The sequence below is a fragment of the Triturus cristatus genome, chromosome 2_1, assembly GCF_964204655.1.
Source record: "Triturus cristatus chromosome 2_1, aTriCri1.1, whole genome shotgun sequence".
Taxonomy (NCBI): Eukaryota; Metazoa; Chordata; class Amphibia; order Caudata; family Salamandridae; genus Triturus; species Triturus cristatus.
In genome coordinates this window covers 905858483-905879954 of record NC_140581.1, presented here as the reverse complement: position 1 = coordinate 905879954, position 21472 = coordinate 905858483, and the positions used below count along the sequence as shown (strand labels likewise).

General features: G+C 46.0%; 1 protein-coding gene across 3 annotated transcripts in view; it reads left to right on the top strand.

The window, feature by feature from the left end:
* The window catches only part of IDNK (IDNK gluconokinase), a 152804-nt gene that overhangs the window by 72753 nt on the left and 58579 nt on the right, over positions 1-21472 (top strand). For all 3 annotated transcript variants that reach the window (XM_085633168.1, XM_085633164.1, XM_085633163.1), the window contains exon 4: positions 7975-8018. In XM_085633168.1, coding sequence (XP_085489294.1) covers positions 7975-8018 — 44 coding nt within the window. The remainder of the gene's footprint in view (positions 1-7974; positions 8019-21472) is intronic.

The following is a 21472-nucleotide window of genomic DNA, read 5'->3' as shown; positions in this document are numbered from 1 at the left end:
TTTTGGATACCGAGGCGATAGCCTCATTACTCCATATTCATTTTGAGTTTTTTTTAGTTGCTGTTTAGGTTGTCTTATTGATGTGTGACGCTCTGTCACAGTTGAGTTTGGATCACATGGTCAGCGCTGTGATAGACCGTGGGTTGCGGTCAATCGGGTTTGCAGGAGTGTCAGCAAGTTTTGTCGCAGAGTCTTGTTTTCGTCTGTCAAATGTCTTCTGACGCTGATGAGCTTTTGATGGCTGCCGCGGCGGTTGCCTTCTGACAGTGATGAGTTTTGGGTACCTGCCGGGGCGGTTTACCCTCAGGGAGTGATTTGTTTGTTTGTTTGTTTGTTTTTTTGTTTTTTTGGATGCTGTGCTGCTGTTTCAGTTTCACAAGGTTAGCGCTTCGATGGGCCGCGAGTAGCGGTTAAATGGGTTTGCAGAAATGTCTGCAAGCTTCCTGATCAGTGGGTTTTCTTTTTGATCCAATCCTTTGTAGTTTGCGGAGATGGTCGTCCAACATCTCAACGCCTAGGTCTCTGTGGAGGTCTGCTGTTCTTGTGAAGATAGGAGCACCTGCTGCAATCCGTAAGGCCCTGCTCTGTAGTCTCTGTAGGTCTTTCCGATGCTGTGGGCGGCAGCCACTCCAAACTGGTGAAGCGTACGTCATAGTTGGTCGAATTATTGCGGTGATTACTCGCACCTTGCTCTGCATGGGCATCGACTTGGTCTTCAGGAGTGGGTATAATGCAGCCAGTTTTGTTGCTGCTTTCTGGCAGGTCTTCTCTATGTGGTTTCTCCATGTGAGTTTAGAGTCCAGAGTCACCCCCAGGTAGGAGCTGCTGTTTTCCCATTTGATCTCTTCCCCATTGAGGAGGATCTGTGGGTGTTTCCAGTTCAGCTTCCTGGTGAATAATGTTGCTGTGGTTTTTCTTGTGTTTAGGGTGATCTGCCAGTCGCTGTACCATTCGGAGAGTCTGCTGAGTGATGTCTCAAGGTTCTTAGCCACTTCCTTTTCGCTGAAGGATTGGGAGAGGACTGCAACATCATCGGCGTAAAGAGCAAGATCAGTCTTCTTTAGGTCCGTGGGGATGTAGTTTGTGAAAATATTAAAGAGGAATGGTCCTAGGATTGATCCCTGAGGCACTCCAGCAAGGATTGGACGTGACGTTGAGCATTCTTCTCGTACCGCCACGTGAAAGGTCCGTTTTGACAAATAGCTAGACAGCAGTTTAACCAGGTAGCTTGGAAACTTGAGCTTGATAAGTTGGTAAAGCAGTCCCTCATGCCATACTTGGTCGAATGCTTTGGCTACATCCAGAAAGACTACTCCAGTAGACTTGTTGATGTTGAATCCATGGCTCATAATGTCCACAACTCTGAGGAGTTGGTGATTGGTTGAGTGGTCTTTCCGGAACCCAAACTGTTCTTTGGCGAGGAGGTTTTCGCTTGTCAAAGTCCACGAGACGGGCAAGGATAACTTTTTCGAAGAGCTTTGATAGGCCAGATAGCAGACTTATGGGACGGTAATTTGCTGGATCTCGTAGTGGTTTCCCAGCCTTGGGGAATATGATGACTCTTGCTTCTTTCCAGGCGTTAGGGAAATGCTGCATACACGCATTGAATATCTCAGCAAGGTGATCCACTGCGGCATTTGGGAGCATCTTGATGGCTTGTTTGGCTACTCTGTCCTTTCCTGGTGCCTTGCCGTTTTTGAGTGTCTTTACCAGGGCCAATAACTCGCCCGTTGAGCATTCCTCAATAAATCCAGCTTCTGTTTCTGGTGGGTGCTCCCGGTGGTGCTTAGCGACCTTTTGCTCGACTTCTGCTGCCAGTTTGCTTGCCTGGTTAGGCCTGAAGAATGCCTCCAACGTGTCAGCGAAGACCTCAGCCTTGTCCCTGTTGCTGCATGCCAAGTGAGTCTTCCCTTGTATCGGTGGGTTTGGTTCTTTCTTCCCAGTCAAGCGTCTGGTCATTCTCCAGAGAGAGTTGTCCGAGTCCTTCAAGTTAGCTGTAGCTGCTTCCCACTTTTCACCTCTGTGCTGGCTTATTTGCATCTTCAGCGGTCTTGTCAGCTCATTGTACTTCTTCAGCAGGTCAGGGGTGCGATTCCTTTGCCACTCTCTCTGGGCTCTGTTCTTGTCAGCTATCGATTGCTTGATGCCCTTCGGGAGGTCGTAGATAGAGCAGCATTGGAATTTCTGCTCGGGAATGCTGCGCTTGATGGCAGTGTGGACTGCAGCTGTGAAGTGGTGAACCTCCTGGTCAATGTCTTCAATGCAGCGTAGGGGGCCAGGGACCAGTGTCTCCTCCAGGCTTCTCTTGTATAGGCTCCAGTCTGTCTTCTTGTAGTTGTGCCTGGTGCCCTGTTGCTGATCTTCAAGCATGTCTCCAACTGTGATCAACACTGTGTTGTGGTCGGACGTCAGCGCTGTTACGGTTTCCAGCTCCATAGACTGGGAGAGATTCTTCATGACGACGATGTCCAGTACACCGGTTTGTGCAGTGCAGAGCCTGAATAGTGTGTTGGTGGAGTTGGGCCAGCCACTACAAAGTCCTCCTTCTTTGAGGTGGCAAGTAGAGCGTGTCCTTTGCTGTTTACCGTGCGAGAGTTCCAAAACTGGTGCTTGGCATTTAGGTCTCCGCCAATTAATGTTGGGATGCGGGGGTCCATTAAAGCATCCAAGTCCTTTGGGCTTAGCTTGCCTGGGGGTGAGTAGGCGGCAATCAGCCGTAGAGGGCCTGCAGATGTCTGGATCTATATGCCAGTTGCTTCAATACTCCCCACTGGTGGTAGTGAGATCTCGTGGTGCTTCACTTTTGTGCTGACAATCACCGCTGTTCCTCCGCCCTTGGCTCCGGTGGTGTGATCTGTGCGGTACACCCTGTAGTTTGCTAAGTTGAGCTTCTGGCTTCCTTGGAGATGGGTCTCGGAGATAAGCGCTATACTCACATCCATGGTTTCCATCAGGTGCAGGAGTTCTGCAGTTTTCTTCTGAATGCTGTTAGCATTTCACATCAAGAAGAGGGAGTTTCCTTTAGATTTTGCTGCCATTGTGGGTGTTTTTTTCACCATGGAAAAGCCCGGCGATGAGATTCGCCACCATTGTCACCACAGGATAGAAGGATGTTCAGGTCTGCAACTGTTTTCGCAATCTTCGTGAAGAGTTCCTGCCAGTTGATGGCTGAGCCCATTTCACAGGATGGTGCTGGGGCAGTTGTTGGTGGTGGGCTAACCTGTTTGGGTACTGTTGCTTCTGCGTATGTTCTTCCATCCACGCGCGCGTTGCTATGGCTGTTGGTTGGATTGCCAGTTGGGATCCTGTGTGCCACTGCGGGTTTGTAAGTCTTCCTTTGTCCCTGGTCTGTTGCAGTTGAGTGTACGGAAGTCTTTTGTGGTTGGGTGGGTTTGCGCGGTCCATCATTCTTTGCCTTCTGCAGGTAGGGACAGCCGCGATAGCTTGCTGGGTGGGGTCCTGTGCAGTTAGCACATATTGCTGGTTCGGTTTCTCGGTTCCTTGTGCATTGGTTAGAGGTGTGCTCGCCTCCACAGCATACGCACTTTGGCTTCGGGTGGCAGAAAGCAGAGGTGTGCCCCAAGCGCTGGCAGTTGTAGCACCTGACCGGTCACCGTTTCCCTCTAGGTGCTTCTGTGGTGACGGTGCAACTGCAGAGCCGTGTGACTGCTGAGAGGTCTGCTGGCTTCCCATCCTGGCTTGCCAACAGGGTTACAACATAGAGGGAAAATTTCTTGTTCTTGTCTGCTGAAGAGGCAATCTGCGTTATATTTTTGAATGGAAGTCCAAGTTCTGATAAGTCCTGAGTGATGTGCCCAAGGGATGCGTTTGCTGGGAGCCCCCGTATTACAAAGCGCTGGGCTTTTGCAGCGGTCAATGAAAAGGTATGGTACTCCATTTTCTGTTCTGTAAGCATGCTGGTCACACTCCTGTAGTCCTCTGATGTGGTGAGCATGATCTTGGCATGGTCCTGCCGGGGCTTGATTGTGAAGGTGGAGGTGCTGTGTTCCTCCAGTAGCTCCACGAGGACCTTGTGGGTGGCTAAGTTCTTCAGGATGATGGGAGGGATCCGTAGTCGCTTTGTGGGACCTGAAGAGGTCCCGGGTTCAGGTGCCTTGTGGTCCTGAGGGTGGGCGCCATTGTCCTGGGTACTTTGTAGAACCAGATAGCGGTTTGTGGTTGGAATTGCATTGCTTGTGGGGGGTGCGCGGACAAGGTTTGCTGCTTTTTCTGGTGAGTTCGGGCAAGAGTAACGTCCTCTCTTTGCCTTAGTGTGCCATTCCATGTCGTCTTCGGTGTTGCCGGATTGAGCCGTGACGTCTGCCTCCATGGTTGATGCTGCTTGGTGGGGGTGCAGTGGAGCGCCTTGGGTAGCCAGAGGGCGGAGGCCAAGGTTTGGGGTTCAGCTGGACAGGGTATGGACTCTCAGTCCCTCTCCACTGCGGTGCGCAGCATGGCCCCGGTCAAGCCAGGGATACGCAGGCCCAGCACCTTAGAGGAGTGGGAGAGAGGGCAGAGTAGGTCAGACCGCGAGTCTCCCGATGAATAACGGGATGCAAAAAGAATCAAGCAGAGCACATAAATGATGAGTCTCAGTACAAAATGAATCAAGCAGAGCGCATAAATGATGAATTCCAATCTGAATAAAAATCAAGCAGAGCGCATCAATAATACACTGTAATCAGATTATAAAATCACTCAAACAGAGGAAATTAAACAAGCAAACAACTAAAATCGGTATGCAAGATGAGTAAAGCAAGGAAGCAGGGCCCATCTATCACAAAGGATAGAAAATGGCGCTTACCAGGTCAACTTGCGGGCTGGCTGCTGGGCAGGGATCATGGGGGTCAATCAGGCATGTCCTTCTCTTGTGCTGCTAAGAACCCGAGCGTCGCTGATCCTGGAGTCACCACGGAGTCATGACCGAGCCAGGAACATCCGACCCCCGTCTCGGCGCCGGCACTGAAGTAAAATGTCCTCCCAGGAACGTATGATCATCGTCTCACGAACGTCTCATCAAAATGGTACCCGTAGTTCAGACCGGTGTTGTTTTCTAAAGGTGCTTAACGCGGGAAGCTCCGGGACAGCCAAAGACGTGCGTGTCATTACGTTGATGACGAAAGCACGTATGGTGGTGTAGAGAACTACACCGCTACTCATTCTGTACAGCAAGGCGCTGTGATATGACGTGACGCTGTAATAGTGCTAAACCTTTTATGGTATAAGGAGATTTACACTATGGCTTGTAAATTATGTAATTTTATTACTTTATTTTTCTCTTTGAGATTGTATTAACCTGATCGTTTTAATGGACGGTTTTATCAATTGATTAATTGTAAATGTTTGATATTATATTTGAATGATGCATCTCTTATATGGTTTTACAAAAACCGAAATACAGAGTATTTTAATTGATTGATTGAGTGACAATGTTTTACTCAAGCTCCATACTAAGTAGTTTCCATGAAGGGATGCCACATTTTTCACTGTACATTTGTCTTTATCCTCTTTTGAAGCCATACTCAACCGGAAACACCTCATTTTACCTATAAAACTGTAGTTTAAAGATGTACACACCTTTAGGGGTGCCCAGAGGCACCTACACTGTGCTCAGTTACTTACAGAACCCTTCACTTTTAGACTTTCAGTGTCTAGTCTGTGGCAGGTGTTACTGAAGAAGCACCTAAGGCTGTATTATGATTCCATTTCCATTATTTGCACTGTCTGCAGCCCATGCATGAAGTTGGAAAATCTCCAAGTGAATGTGCGAGCTGACAACACCACCTCTCAGAAACATAGCAAAGCAACCCCATCTCTCTCTTTCCCAGTTGTGCGGTCTGCAGATAAAAACATAAGGGCTCACTTATGAGCGACCCGTGTCCTGTGCAATAATTCTAGCATAATGATAAAGTCCAACTTCTGGGTGTTTGGAATTTATCTGGTGTAATAACTATCAACTATTACTCATTTTAACAAAAATGGGGCATAACCGCTTTCTGCCCCAAATTCTGCATATCTTTGTATTTACCAGGCATTTTTCCTCATTAAATACTGGCATGTTTGACCTTCCGAAATTTACCTGGGAAAAATTGCTTTGGTGAGGTGTTTACCAGGAGAGTCATCATTTTGATAAGTGCTGCAACAAGAATGAACTAACTCACATATTGGACATTTCTGTGAGACTCTTTAATTAAGGCCTCACATTGGAATTTAGCAATTAATGTATGTGCTGCAGACAGTGCAGTTCCAGGAAAAACAAATGCATGGAACTATTGTGCATTTCTGGTCAACCCTGAACGGCTTCGTGATCCGGCCCATAATGTACATACGGCATATAGAAGAATGAACGGACAAAATGTCTGTCCATAATAGTTATCTTTGACACCTGCCTTAGGCACTAATTCATAGTACTATTACTATAGCAGGAACACCCCACACAATAATATATAAATGTCGTCAACAGCAGTGTTAAAAAAAGGGAACTTGTTCTCCCAGACTATGAATTTAACTTTACTAGTGCGTAATTATGAGAGTAATAGGTGCAATACAGTACATATTCTTCAGAGTTAATATCTGTGACACAGATAAAAAGAAAAGCTTGGGTGCAGGGAAGACACAAAAAAATATTTTTTTGTTTCACATTATTAATGTACGAGGTTACACTTGTCTATATGATGCTATTGCCATTTGAAGAAAGCAAACATATGTAATCTGGATTGCTGGAGGGGTATGGGAGAATAGAGCTGGTAGACTGGTAATGTTTTAATCTCCTGTTGACATGAATCCGCATTTTTGATTAAAAACAAAATTGCCAGCTCTCACTTGCAGTTTTATCCAAGCACCACAAACCTTAATAAGAAAAAAAGCAACTTCATCTGGCGCTACTTTGAAGGTATTTTAAGTTTGCTTCAGAATTATCCCTGTCCTGCCTCAGGTTATATTTGACTTAAAACGCCAGCTTCATGAAGGAGACCGTGTACCTCAGCAAAATGATGGCAATGATGCCATCTGCTTTCTCAGTTTGCTCAATGCCTCGACTCGTTGTTCTGAGCCTTTGCTTCTCTGTTGCTCCGAATTATTGACTTGAAGGTGAAAACGGTATTGAGTGTCTGTCAGTGTTCAGGTGTGGTGACTGAGCTGTAGGTTGGAACGCAGCCAGAATCCCAGGGTTTTGCTGTTGTGCACTACAGGATTGTTTTCTTTATACTTTGTCTGGGTTCTAGTTCTGAAATGTTATTTCCACCGGCGAAGTCTTGGCATTGTGACCTATTTAGCATCTTCACATTCCTGCAACCTTTGTAAAACTTAACTGGTCGGTGATTTTCTTTTCCTGCCTAAAAATCCAGTACAGTTTTTGTACGCTATTTCTAGTTTGAAAGTTCCCTCCCAAAAAGTAGGTCTCACAGGTGTTTTTCCTTCCACAAAGCCTACCTTTTTGTGGGATTTTTCTTCAACAGTGTTTCATGAAATGTTGCCAGGTGGGTAATGGTGGCTTTGCACATTTGGTGAAGTCCACCTCCGCTATCCCTCATTTTGAACTGGTGAAGCTGAAGTACTAGCTGGCGGATTTAACAGCAGTACTTGTAACATCCAGACTTCAGTGTCTTCCACGTTTAGGCCAACTGTCTTCTGAGGAGGACTTCACTGTATGCATTTAGAACTTTGCTGCACTTATTAAAGAATAGATAAGCAAAACATCAAGGCTCAAGCCTTTTCTGGCGGGTGCCCCTGAATCTTGTGTGTTCTCCTTCCTTTGTCATTTTTTGTTGTCTCTGCACAGGGTCATTATTTTCCACGGTTTTCATGACATGATTGTTGTGTGAGAAAACTATTGAAAAATGCATATTAAGAGCACCTTGAGAAATTAAGAAAAACTAATTTTTTGCAGCTCTTCTTTAATGTAATGCAATGAAGAATATACCCACATATTGTTTGAGATTTACTGACATATCTGTTGTGATTCTCTTTATATAGGATCGGATTCCATGGCTTTGTTTTTTACATGACCTGATAATGAGGTAAGTAGCGTTTGCATAAAGGGGTGAGAATTGTGTATCTATGGAGGGAGTGTTATTAGATTGCAATGGAGTATGGAGCCTAGGCCAACTAACAATATTGTGGGTTAAATAACTTTTCTGCAAATTTAGATGTAGTAAAAAATATAATAACATTGGGCCCTATTCATGAAAAAATAAATAAATCTGCACCACAGGTTTACTTGTATGAACGGGTGCGGAATTGCTACTTTTTGTAGTTCACTAATTCCGATTGGAGGCAGCGTGGAAAGCTGTGCCTGGCGTAGGGTTCCCTGCGTTTACCATTGGGAACAACATTATTCCTAACTTGTATTTGCATTCTGTCTGACAGTAGTGCTCCATGGCAGAAAACGCGATGCGTGGGGTGCGCGCCACCTGGTCAGTGTTGTGTAACATGGAGCATTTCAGTTTTTGTTTATCCTTCCCTTGGTTTTGAGCGGGGACTCTGGTCTTCAAAAATCTCATACATACTATCTGTTAAATTGGAGGGGAGGGAGGGATGGCCAGAAGGATGAAGTGGATGGTTGAATGCAGAGATGGATGGATAGAGAGAAATATATAGAGGATGATGAGGGGAGGCATGGAGAAAGGAGGATGGAGAGAACGATGGATAATGAATATTGGCTGGATGGGTAGATAAGGGGTGAGAAGGATAGATGTAAGGTGAATGAAAATGAAAGAATGAAAGACAAGAATGAAGAGGAGAGATGGATAAAATAAAGATGAGAGAATGAAGAATGGGTGCACTGAAGGAAAAGACAAAGTGGGATGGATGGATGGAAAAATACAGAAAAGATGGAAAGAAAGAATAAAAGCAAGATGGAAAGACAAAGAGGGATTGAGAGAAAGATGGACGAAAGACTGAAAGAAGGATGCGAGAAGGAAGGAAATGTAAATTTAAAATCCCATCCAGAGGAGCAATCTGTCAAAAGAATGCTGGGTTTGCTTGCCCCATCCACTTGCTTGGAGGTACTTGGGACATGATTCAAAGTGGGCGGTATTTTATTTCTCTGCTAACATCATATTTGGAAATAACCATGAACGTCTATGTTCAGGGGCGTTCCCAAACTTTAAACCATGCCTTGAAAACCACTTTTCCCTTTAGTGGATTTATATGGTTGTGAGGATCTCCACACTTTTGGCACAAATTGCTGTCCGTGTAAATGGGCTTATGCCTGCCAGGAATCTTTGTAATTTTCTGGCTGGCATAGAAAAGTCATATTTAATATTTACCTTTGAGAATGGGATTGATTGATTTTTGTTGTATAAAATAAATTGATTCTTCGAATACAAGGTTCATACATTGTAACCTACAGTAACTGTTTCATAACTTGAGTCTCCAAACTGAGCACAATTGCACAAGTTCAGAAGTTGGAATGGTAGGTAAGATTTAGTTTTGGTTGCAACGACTAGTTCTCATAGGCCACCACTTGTTCATTTAATTCACTACAGGAAATAAACTTGTGGGTTTCAGAGAGCACAACAATGCTAGTTCTACTAAGATGCGGTGTTGTTTTCTTCTCTCCCTGCACTGGTGCACTTTCGGATGCCATGTGCCAACACACATACCCTTGCGTCATCGTGCAGGTGTGTGTGTGTTCTCAAAGATATCGTTTTTGTACTGGAAGGGGGTCCTTACTGTACAAAAACTATACTTTACCACTGTTCCTGCTTTGTATGTGCACTCTACAATGCACCATGCATGCAATGTAGGAAAAACATTTCTCTTTGTTGTGCCTGCCTCAACGAAGCTTAGAAGCTTCGCGCAAAACCATGTCTACGGTTGGTTGTAGAAGGGGATTTGCGTCAAAACACATGGGTGGTTGCATTAACTACCCATAGAATTCCGCCTTGAGGCAAAGTAACGAAAAGCAGTGAATACCGCAAATTTGTGATACTTTGGGAGATTGCCGAGCACAAATCCTGATTTGTGTTGGATAATTCATTCCAACATAAAATGTTACTTCCCATTGCCTTACTTTGGAAAAGCAAACCCATCGCACTGCATCAATAAATCAAAGCCCTAGTTTATTTCGTTGGGCAAAACGGCCCATGAATTACCTGAATCTTCCACATAGATTTAATTTCCCATTTAAAAGTTGATGGGATCAAGAGTTACACTGTCCAGAAAATTATATAGGAGCCCTCTGTTTCAAGCCTGTAATGTTACAGTTATTAATATGGCTGCAAAACACCCATACTTTGTATATTGTTCTTTAAATATTTCTTACTTTTTGCTTCCCCTTCTATTACTTTATTCTTTCCACTAGAGCAATGGTTGGTGCCTGCATCCTAACATGCATGCCCCCTGCTCCCGTTGGCCTCTTTACCAATGCTTACAAGTTACCTGGTCATTGCTGTGGGCATTTGCTGCCCTTTTGGGCTCATTAACTGCATATCACTTTAGACACATGTAGTTAGTAGGCCACCTGCAGTGCTTTTATTCGTTCTTTTAGGGTTCTCCATTCCCTGTAGCTCCCTCGGGAAGCAGATAATGCCTACAGTTCCATCCAGGCTATAACTGGTTATTAGTTGGCTCTTTATCATTGCTGACTGGTCCCATTGGCAGTGACTTCAGCAGTTTTTGCCCTTCTCAGCAGACCCTTTGCCCCAGAATGTGGCCACAGGCATGGCTAACCGCATCCATTGCAAGCGCACTGCACTAAAGGTAGGCTTAGCTCACAGAATACTGCTCAAGATGTTCTACCTTACTAGGAGTTATCATTGCTGTCCAGCTGACCTACTAAAAAGCTCTCCAAATAAACCTATACACTGGTGCATCCAGCGAACAAAGTGTCTGTTATACTACTAAAGTAGGATTTGGTAAGAAAGAACACAATATAATGGTTTGTTGGAACAAAGGCCAGATTCGACCTCCGTCATCAATGTAAAATTTCCACGCTATTGTAACAGAAAGTTTCAATACTATTAAAGGCAAGGATTATGCATTCAGTTCTTTAATTCTCAATTCTAGCAGCGTTTAAAGAAGTCGCCAAAAAATGCATAACTCAATATCGAATTTCAGACGGCATTAACAGAAAAACACTTTAACGCCAACATAGCTGTCACCATGAATTCCTCTAATCAGAGCCTGCTCCTCTGCATATACATATCCGTTTTATCCAAATTATATCTGGTCCTGACTTAGAATTTCGAATTTTCCAGAAAAGTCACTTGTCATCGTTGATGCTCATGAAGGATTACTTGACAGTCGGCAACTGTATCTCTCCTACACTTCATGAGAATTCAGAGCTACCCGTAGGGCTGCCTTTTGTTATAGGAACTCCAAACCTTGCATAGGATGGGCTAAATAAAGGGCTCATCATATGAGGCAGAACAATATAAGCTCTCCTAGAATGGCAGGTGTGTCTTCTAATAAATACTTTTAATATGTGCTGTAACACTAGTGATGAAGGAACTTCAAGATGGCGTGTGAGAAGTTTAAATCGCACCAAACCACTCATAGTCAGGTCAGATCATTTTTATTTGGAGAATCCATATCTACCAAGTCTTCGGATTGCTCATTTTTTTTTTTTTATAAACAGAATTTTATTGCTTTCCAACAAATAAACATAGAGCCCTGTGGGCACCATGATAAAGTGATGAAAAAGTCAAGATGTAGAACAATTGTTCACAATAAAAGCTCTAGCGACCTCCCAGGTGAGACTCTTCACAGAAGTGCTCTACCAAATATCACGAAGGTGCAATACTAAGTCTCCTTCATTCTCCCACGTAGAGCCCAAGTGCTGGGCCTATCCGTCTCCACACATGGTCCAGGCCAGCACTGTGCGGCAAAATAAAGAACACCCCAACCCCACCCCCATTCCCTAACCATCCCAACAAGTTCCCCCACCCCAGCCACCCACCCAAGCATACCGCCGGTCACTCATATGGTCATAGAGGTAATCAGAGTCCCTGTACCACCTATCTGAACTCCTACGTCACGGGTCCCAGGCTGTATCAAATCAGGAACACCAGGGGGAAGCCCCCACCAGGCTCCTGCCAGCTCTAGCACACCCTATGTTCCCACAGAAGGGGATACCGCTCAGGAGGCCCCCACTCTTTCCACCCCGTCAAGTGCACTCTCGTCATACCCAATCGGATGTTTGGCCAATTGCAGAAGAACCACCCATGCCTGAGCCATTTCCAATGACTTTTTGTTCCTGCTACGACGGGCCACACCTAATCTATAATTCCCTTCACTCTCTGCCCATTTCAGCAGCGCTCTATGCCAGCGCGCTAGAGCTGGACCCTGCATCGCCTTCCAGTGAGAAGCGAGTTCCCTCTTGGCCAGGACCAGCCCCAGATCAATGAACTTGCTGGTAATCTTAGTCTTAGAAGTGTGTGGGAACCAGTGCAACAAGCATACCCCTGGCGTCATGGCCACCTCCCTCTCCGTCACATTTGTCAAAAGTCATCACCTCCCGCCAGTAGTCTCCCAACAGTGGACAGGCCCAAAATATGTGGAGAAAGCTCGCCCCTTCCTGAGTGCAACGAGGGCAAGTAGCAGACACCCCAAAATACTGACGGGCGAGTTACGTAGCAGGCTCTGCCAATCCCTGTCGCCAATGCCTTCTAATAGCCGCCGTCAGGGCCGCATCTAAGAGAAAGTTCCCCCTCGGGAGGTCATGCCGTTCCCTGAGATCATTAAAAGGAAGGAGGTTACCATCCTCGTATAGATCTCCCACTGCGGTTACTCCCGCCTCCTCCCAGGCCAATAATTGGCTCCAATCACCCCCGTGAGGCAACACCTCGCACATTCTCAGTGGGATCTCAGGCGCGTAAGGTATCCCAACGTGTGTTCTTCTAGCCAGACGCGCCCAGCAGCGCCTCACCACACGTAAGGCCGGCAGCAACAAGGCATCCCGCAGCGGCACTCGCAACAGTACCCCGGACAAGTGGCACCAGCTCGGCTCCGACTCCCCCATATCCTCAGGTCTTCTAATATGGCCCGCCACACATTTCGTAAACCATTGGAACTGTGCGGCATGATAGTAAGCCTCTAGGTCCGGCAACGCAAATCCTCCCTCTGCCCTGGGCCTCTGCAGAGTAGTCATGGTGACTATCCGTCTCCTAGTCCCCCACAGAAAACCCCTGATCAAAGTATTAAGCTGGGCAAAGAACTTACCCGGGATCCAGAGGGGTAGCGTCCCAAAATAGTAGAGAAATCTGGGTAGTATGAACATCTTCACCAAGGTAACCCTGCCTGCAACTGATAGCGGAAGAGTCCCCCAAAAATCAAAACGGGCCCGCGCGCTGTGCACCGCTCACCCCAGATTGCCCTCCAACAGGTCATCCGGAGCATGGTAGATCCTAGTGCCCAAATATGGTAAACACCTACATTCCCATGGGACGTCCTCTGCCCTCTGCTGGACTATCCTGTCCAGTCTAATGGGGAAACAAGCACGACTTAGCCCAATTTACCCTGAGACCTGCCACCCTCCCCAAGGTCTCCAACAAAACCCTCGCTCCACGTAGAACACCCTCAACATACGGCAGAAACATGAGAAGATCATCCGCGTATAAGGCTATATGTTGCATCTGACCCTCTACCAAGAGTTCAGAGTAATACTGGCCTGTCCGGGCGTGTGGTGCCAAAGGCTCCATCGCCAGAGCGAACAATAAAGGGGACAACGGGCACCCCTGTCTCGTCCCCCTAGCTACCGTACAGGCCGCAGAAACCAGCCCCCCTGTCTTCATCCTGGCAGTAGAAGCGCTATACAACAACGCCGTCCACCGTACAAATTGTTCACTCAAGCCAAATTCCCACAAACCATTAAAAAGGTAGGGCCACTCCAGGCTATCAAAGGCCTTTTCAATATCGACTTCAAAAATACAGGCCTCTCCCTTATCATAGGTGCCGAACTCCAAAATATTTAGGAGCCTGCAGATATTCATTGCGGTGTTGCGGGAAGGTATGAACCCAGCTTGATCCTTATGGACCAGTGTCGTCATATGGGGGAGCAAACGACCGGCCAGTATGTGGCTCAAAATGTTATAGTCTAAATTAAGCATCACGAGGGGCCTATACGAGGATGGATCCCACGATGGTTTACCCGGCTTAAGGAGGGGAACTATGAGAGCCTCTCGTATAGTGGCAGGGAGAACGCCCTCATGCCTCGCTCTGTTGTAAAGGGCCACCAAGCAGGGCACCGGTAGATCAGCGTAGCCGCGTAAAACTCCACTGAAAGCCTATCCGTACCTGGCGTTTTGTTTCTGGCCATATGTTTTATGGCGCTGCACACCTCACCCGCCTCAATAAGTTTTTGGATTGCTCATGCTCCATGGTTCAAGCATGCTAATGTGTGACATTCATTGCTCTTCATGTGGCACTGCGAGGGAAAAATTGCTGAAAATGCAATGGCCCCAAGATGTTTATTGCTGAAAAATCATTGTCCAGGCACTGATCATCAGTCTCCTGGCCGTGGGAATGTTTTCTTGGACTGTGGAAGTGTTCAGTATGTGAGCATGACAGATTACTTATTCTTGTTCCTGCAAAATACTAAAAATAGAGCAACCCACCTAATCTGAAACCTACCTAGCAGATTCATGTCATCCCCAATCTTAAACTCGCTCCACTGGCTACCAGTTAGAAGGCGAGCCTTTAGAAGCTGCTTTGTCACATCGGTCGAGCCCTCCATGCTGCAGACTCACATGTGCACAGTAGAGTGTACTTCCCACAAACCCACTAGGCTCCTTAGATCAGCCAAGTTAGCAACTATTCTTGAAAGGCAGATATATTGGGCTACAATGGGTGGCCACTCACTTACGCATCTGGCTGCCATCCACTGGAATGCCCTTCCTCCTAATCTGTGGCTTCCTTTGAGCCTTTTGCAATTAAGAAAGCCTCTTAGAACCTGGCTTTTCAAGGGTTAGATGATGATTGTCTGAATTTAAGACCCTGGGGACTCCCTCAGCTGATTTGTCCTACTACTCCGTACTCTAACCTCCTTTGATTGCACAAGGATATCCTTTCAGGGTAGAGTGTTGCATGTTATAAATCACATTAACATATCATAACATTATTTTATGAAGGAGCATGCTTATATCTTCTCCCTAGCCCTCTTTCATTTGCAGACATTTACCATTACATGGCAGTGAGGTCCTAAAGGTTTCGATTTGGCCAACTGCCATGGCCTACAGTTACTATTCTTTTGCTCCGGAAGCAAAGTGGCAGAAACAGTGCCGTTAAACTTTTTTTCACAAACTATTGTTTCTACCAAATATTTGATGCGAGTGCACTGCAAAATGGCTTTACATCACATACGGCTGTAGAAGTATTTTAAAATGTGCAATTTAGAGTGACAAATTATCTGTGTGAGTTAGTGATTTTAATGATGTAAATGGTCATAATCTATGAACAAATAATGTTGCACTTAAAAGGATTTAATTATTTTCTTTAGAAGTGTGATTAATAATGTAGTATAGTTTTGTCGCATTTTCGAGTGACACACCCTGTCCAAGTCGCCTTCCGCGACTTGGCCACTCTTGTCTGCATTTTCAAGTGAGACGTTTTATTTAAAATGCATGCAGTTTCTGGTGGTCTGCTCATCTTACTCCTACTCCTTCCCCATACCAATCAGTGGGCTGCTGCGAGTCTTCTCTCCTCACAGTTTCTACGGAGCTACAACGCAAAATGACAGTTGTATTAGAAAGCATGCATTGTGAAATAAACTTTTCCACTGGAAGTTCCAATTCAGGCATAATTCTATGAACTATTGTTTGAAACATGCTTCAGATTATGTTGTACATCTCCAGAGTGAAGCTGCTGAGGAAGCAAGTGGACGTTTTTCTCATGCCCTAAGAAATGGGTTAGCATTCAAATTATTTAATTAATATGTGTTGGAAAGTGGGTTATTGGCAGGGGCAAATGTAGGTCTGCTACTGGAAATAAGGCCACTAACACATGATAGGACTCAGCATAGGTCTTGGAAATTTATTCCTATTCTCAACCCTTGGTAACATGGCTGCGAGCAGACAGGCTTAACTTGAAAGACAGGTATGTAAAGCATTTAAAAACACAATTTCAGTAAATAATTAAGACACAACACATAATAAAAATCCAACACCAATTTATAAAATAGGAAATAACACCAAAACGACAAAAATCCAATGTAGGGAACCGAAGATATGAATTTTCAAAGTTGTAATAAAATATAGCACTTAGAAGATTATAGCACCATATTGTGATACCTGCACGTGATAGACCGGGCAAAGTCAAAGTTTCAGGCCGGGCGCGATGGACCCTTGTGCGGCTACAGCTCCCGGCAGGTCCCGGTCTCAGTTTTTATCTTCACACTTAAAAACTTTTCTGGAGATTTTCTTCCCGAGGGTCCTCAAAGCTCCCAGCCAGTCCGGACCCGGTGAGGGTTCGCCAGCATGACTTGTGATGAGGTCCCGGTCAACTTCCCTGGAGCGGACTTAGAAAATATTTCAAGATTGCTCAGCGGGACAACCCAGGAATCCAGGCCGACACACGATGTAAGGCAGGTGGCTTGGCTCTCGCGGTTGCTCCCGGTCACCTTTTCTACGGGCGGACTTAGAAACTTTTCTTGAGCTTTTTCTCGCGGGGTCTCTTGATGCTCCTCATGTAGCCGGATCCGGTGAGGGTTCGCTGGCTTCAGATTTTCTCTAGTCCCGGTCAATCTCTGGAAGTTGATGTGATGGAGCTTTAAGCGGGACGAACCTGGATGGCTTGGCCGGCTCGCGGTTGAAGGCAGGCAGCCTGGCTGACCAGGTTGAGTCAGTCCCTCTATGGAGCTTTTTTTCAAAGTTGCTCCAAAGTTCTCCAAACTTCTTGAACTTCTTCCTGGAGTTCCTCAAGGGGTCCCAAAGTGTCTCAAACTTACTCCAAGGGTCTGGAAGCTCCAAGATGGTCCTTGAAAGTTGAGGACGTCAGTTCCCACAATCCACTGGTACAAACCCTTACAAATCCACTGATGGGTCTCCAAGGGGTAGACTTAGTTGGTGATGTTCCAGTTGAACTCTTTTAACCTGTAGCTTTCAGGGAGTCCACTTTTTAGTTCTTTTTCAGCAAAATAATCCACAGGGCTGTAGTTTCAGATGGTGCAGTTTTAGAGGTCAGGCCTTAGAAATCTTTGCACGGCAAAACTTCTCAGCAGGGCACTTCTTGCTTCAGTAAGTTTCAAGCAGTAGATCTGGAGGGCTCTGCCCCTCTCCGATACTTATTCCAAGTTCTCTGGGTCATGCAGGAGGTCACTTCTGACCAATGGGAGCAGGGTAACTCCTCCCATGTTATGACCACCTCCTGTAGAGTGTGGCATTATTTTGTCCCAGAGTGCATAAAATCTTCCAAATCCATAATGGCTGATTTTCCAGCAAGGAGGGGAGAGCTGCCTAAACACACCCCCTAGGATGGCTAGACTCTCCCCCTACCATCTGCACATACCTTCCCTAATCCTGGGTCTGGTGGAGGTCAAAATTGTAAAGTGGAAACTGACACTGTGGCCATCCATCTGCCTTTGAAGCCCATGGTTTACGACTCCTCCCCCTGGCCTGGCATTCCTATGGAACAGCACACTGTCCTCCCAGCAGAGCTGGTTAACCCCAGGGGCTCTTGGTCACCTCTTCAAGGCAGCCTGGCTAATCCACTTAGCTCTGACCAATCAGGGCAGACCACTGGAAGGCTGAATTTGGACTTGCAAACAAGAAAGTCTTATAACTTCTTGTATGTACACTTTAGGAGAAATTCAACAATATGATATTGTTGGATTTATTAAGACCATTATGGGAAGTCTTTGAATGGCATGTCTAGTCCTCTCCTATCAATAGCTATTAAGCAATAACTTCCTACCATGTTAACCTATGTAACAAGGGATTTGCAATGGGAAAAATGACTTGGGCCATTTTTTCAGCACCAGGACTTACAAAAACATATTTTTTAAGTACTTGCCTTATATCTACAGGAACCCCACTCCATGTGCAACTAGGGGAGACTTTAGGGGTTCTGAATCTGTAGAAAGATTGCAGATTTTCCCTTTACAATGCTCCTAGCATCAAAGTCAAATTTGAGTAGCACTGTACCACAATGTGGGGAGTGAAATGTGAAATTTCACTTTACCCAGGCATATAAAAACTCATGTTATAAAGGTGTACCTTATAAATACCTGACCCCCACCCCTGGGATACCTAGGGGAGTCCCTGGGGGTCCCTAATATGCCAAAACATTGTAGGTTATCCAATTTTAAGTGCCCCAATCACCAAAGTCAAGTTTGGGCACAATTTACTTTTTAAAAACTGTCCTGGCATCCAGTGCTGCTTTTAATCTGACCTCCGGCTTCAACAGTGCACACATGCAAGTGCAAAAAGAGCTGCTGGCCTTTAAACTGCCATGCCCCAGGGTACTAGGGACTTCTAGGTAGTTTCAATCCCCCTGCCCTATTATATGCTAGGGGCTTATAGGGTAGGTCATGCCAATCACAGGGGTACCCCACCATACCATTGTGTACCCAAGTGTATGTAGGTGTTTTAACTGTATTCTAATGTGTTTCTTTCAGCATATCACTGGCCCTTGGCCTGGTTAGGCAGACCCCAAAGTCCGTCATAGTCCGTTACCAACAGCATCAGTCAGCAAAAAGTTGGGGGGTGCCCAGGGCACAGGATGACTTTGCAACAATATGAAACTGTTTCATTCTGGGGGATGAAATTAAACTCAGTAAACTCAATGAGGGTTTACTTGTTTGGTTGGCAGAGATTTATTCTTATGCTGAAGCCATGAGAAATGTGGAAGATTATAGTGGGGCACATGCAATATTCTTTGATAAACTAACTGCACATTTTATTGTTAATCCCAAGCATACAAATTGCAGTGATGGGGAATCAACTAGGTTGAACTCCTCGTTCTCAAAAGAGTATAGATCCCTAAAGAACCAACTGGTCAGAGCTATTAAAACCAAAAACGTATCCCTGGTGCAAGATCTACGGAGATTGTACAAACTAGCTATAAAGAAGTCCAAGCGGAATTGGGATGAGGAACAGTGGAAGCAAATTGGGGAGGCATGTTCACAGAAAGACCTCAGGAAATGTTGGCTTCTTGTAGGGAGGGGTAATCTGGGAATTCAATCTGTACTAGCCAATAATATCACAGCCAGGGAGTGGCAGGATCACTTTGGTGCCCTTTACTCTACTATCACAAACTATACTGAAGAGATGCCTCTTTTAGATCTGCCTCCAAACCCAGCAAGGTTATTTTTACCATGGAGGAAACAGAAACCTCAATAGAATCCATTGTGCCTGCTAAATGATGGATTTCCCGGAGATCAGTTTCGACACAATAAAAGCAATTGGTCGAAGTACATGCTGTCACATTTTAATGCCATTGCAGGAGGTGCCCGAATTCCGGACTCATGGAAAGGAGCTGAGGGTATACTAGTTTTTAAAAAAGGAAATCGAAACAATCTGATTAACTATAGGCCTATCAGTCTAATAGACTGTATACAGGAGGTATTCAGCCGCACCCTTTTAGTGAGAAGCCAGGACTGGATAGCAGAGGAAAACATACTGTCGGAGCTCTAAGCAGGATTCCGACAAAGAACTGGAACAATTGACCAGGTTTTTAGATTTATCCTATTGTATTGGAAGGTGGTGGTGCTGGGTAAGGGGAACCTATACGTTGCTTTTGTTGACCTGAAATCGGCATTCAAACTTGTGCCCCAAGGAACGCTTTGGGTGGTGTTGAGAGACATGGGGATGCCTTTGGAGATCCTGTCATTGGTTGTTCGCCTTCATGATGACAACTATGCCAGGGTGCGATGAGGTAATCGGGCCAGGTCACCGACCCCATTATTGTCAATAGAGGAGTCCTGCAAGGCTGTGTCCTGGCCCCCACACTGTTTACCCTTTACATCAATCAACTTGTGGACTTCCTAGCTAGTACCCCAGCTGATGCTCCTTCGCTAGGGAATATGTAGATCGCCACACTTCTATTTGTGGATGAAACACTCCTCGTCTCTAAAACTCCCAAGGTAAGTAGTGCCCTTTATGGGGCTGAGTAGTGGGGCTTTGAGAAAATGGATGACCTCACAGCAACTGAACATAGGTGTCTTAGGAATTTAGTGTCTCTTCCACTTCGCACTCCGCTACTCCCCCTCAAATTAGATATTGGGTTCAAATCAATAAAAGACTTAGCCAAATTACGTCCTCTCCTTTTCTGGCAGAGACTGATATCGACCCCTGAGTTATTCCTGTATACCTTGACAGAAGTTTACACCTTAGACACATTGAAGAAGATAAGCTGGATAAGGAACATCAATATCCTACTTAAGAACATTGGTCTAAAAGGAGACTGTACCAGTTGTTTGGACCTCCCCACAAAAAAAACAGTTAAAATCTATGTATTGAGACTGGGTATTTGAGAATGAGTCTAGAAATATCAAACTATCCACACAGTTTCGACTACCACCACGCATAGGCAGCCCGGAACGCAGCGGCACCTGAGGGGCCACCTAACCAATACCCAAAACACACACCAGAACGCCCCTGAGCTTGATATCCTTGACGGGGAGCCTTTGATACTGGGGGACACAGACAACAGGTCGGTCTTCCAATACGCCGTAACGGAGGTGAATACTCACCTGTGAACTCCTCTGTTTTTACAAAGGGAGGGCAGGAAAGCCGAAAGGCAGCGAGTGACTGACAGTCACACAGGCAGGTAGCGGCGACTAATGTCCCCCACCCACACGACTCAGTCGGACGCCCGAAGACTGACCACGATGTGAACACGATGGGGGGTCGGGGCCAGCGCACCGTGCAAAGCCTCAAGCTGGACAAATATGCTTACAACAAAGACCCACCAGAAAAACCAGCACTGAATACAGAACTTGGAGGGGCCTCTGTCCCCGAGAAACATGCGGTCACACTGCAAGACATCATGGCAACTCTGACCAAGGTCCAAACTTCCATGGGCTCGATCTCAACAGACATCTCTCTTATACGTGCAGATGTTTCAAAAATGGGCATAAGAATGGCAGATGTGGAAACCACGACTGCCACCCTCTCCACAGACACGGCTGCACTACAGTTTAAGGTACGAAAGCTAGAAACCGACCATAAACTTATGGCCGCCAAGCTTGATGATCAGGAAGGCCGCTCGAGACGCAACAATGTTCGAATAATTGGAGTACTGGAAAGTGTGGGGGGTCCGGCGTTGGACCTGTTTGTAGAGGACCTCATCAAGAGCCAGCTACAGCCACGTGGGCTGTCCAGTTACTTCTCGGTGGAGAGGGCACATCGCGTAGCACGGGGCAGGCCTCGGCCGGGTGCCCCCTCCCCCTCAGGACCCATACTGGCCTGTATTTTCAACTTTTGGGATGCAATCCTGCAGGCGGGTCAAATTGCCCCCCCAATCCGCATCGAGAATTGTACCGTAATGCTCTTCCCAGACTACACGACCGCAGTAACTAAATAACGCCGTAGCT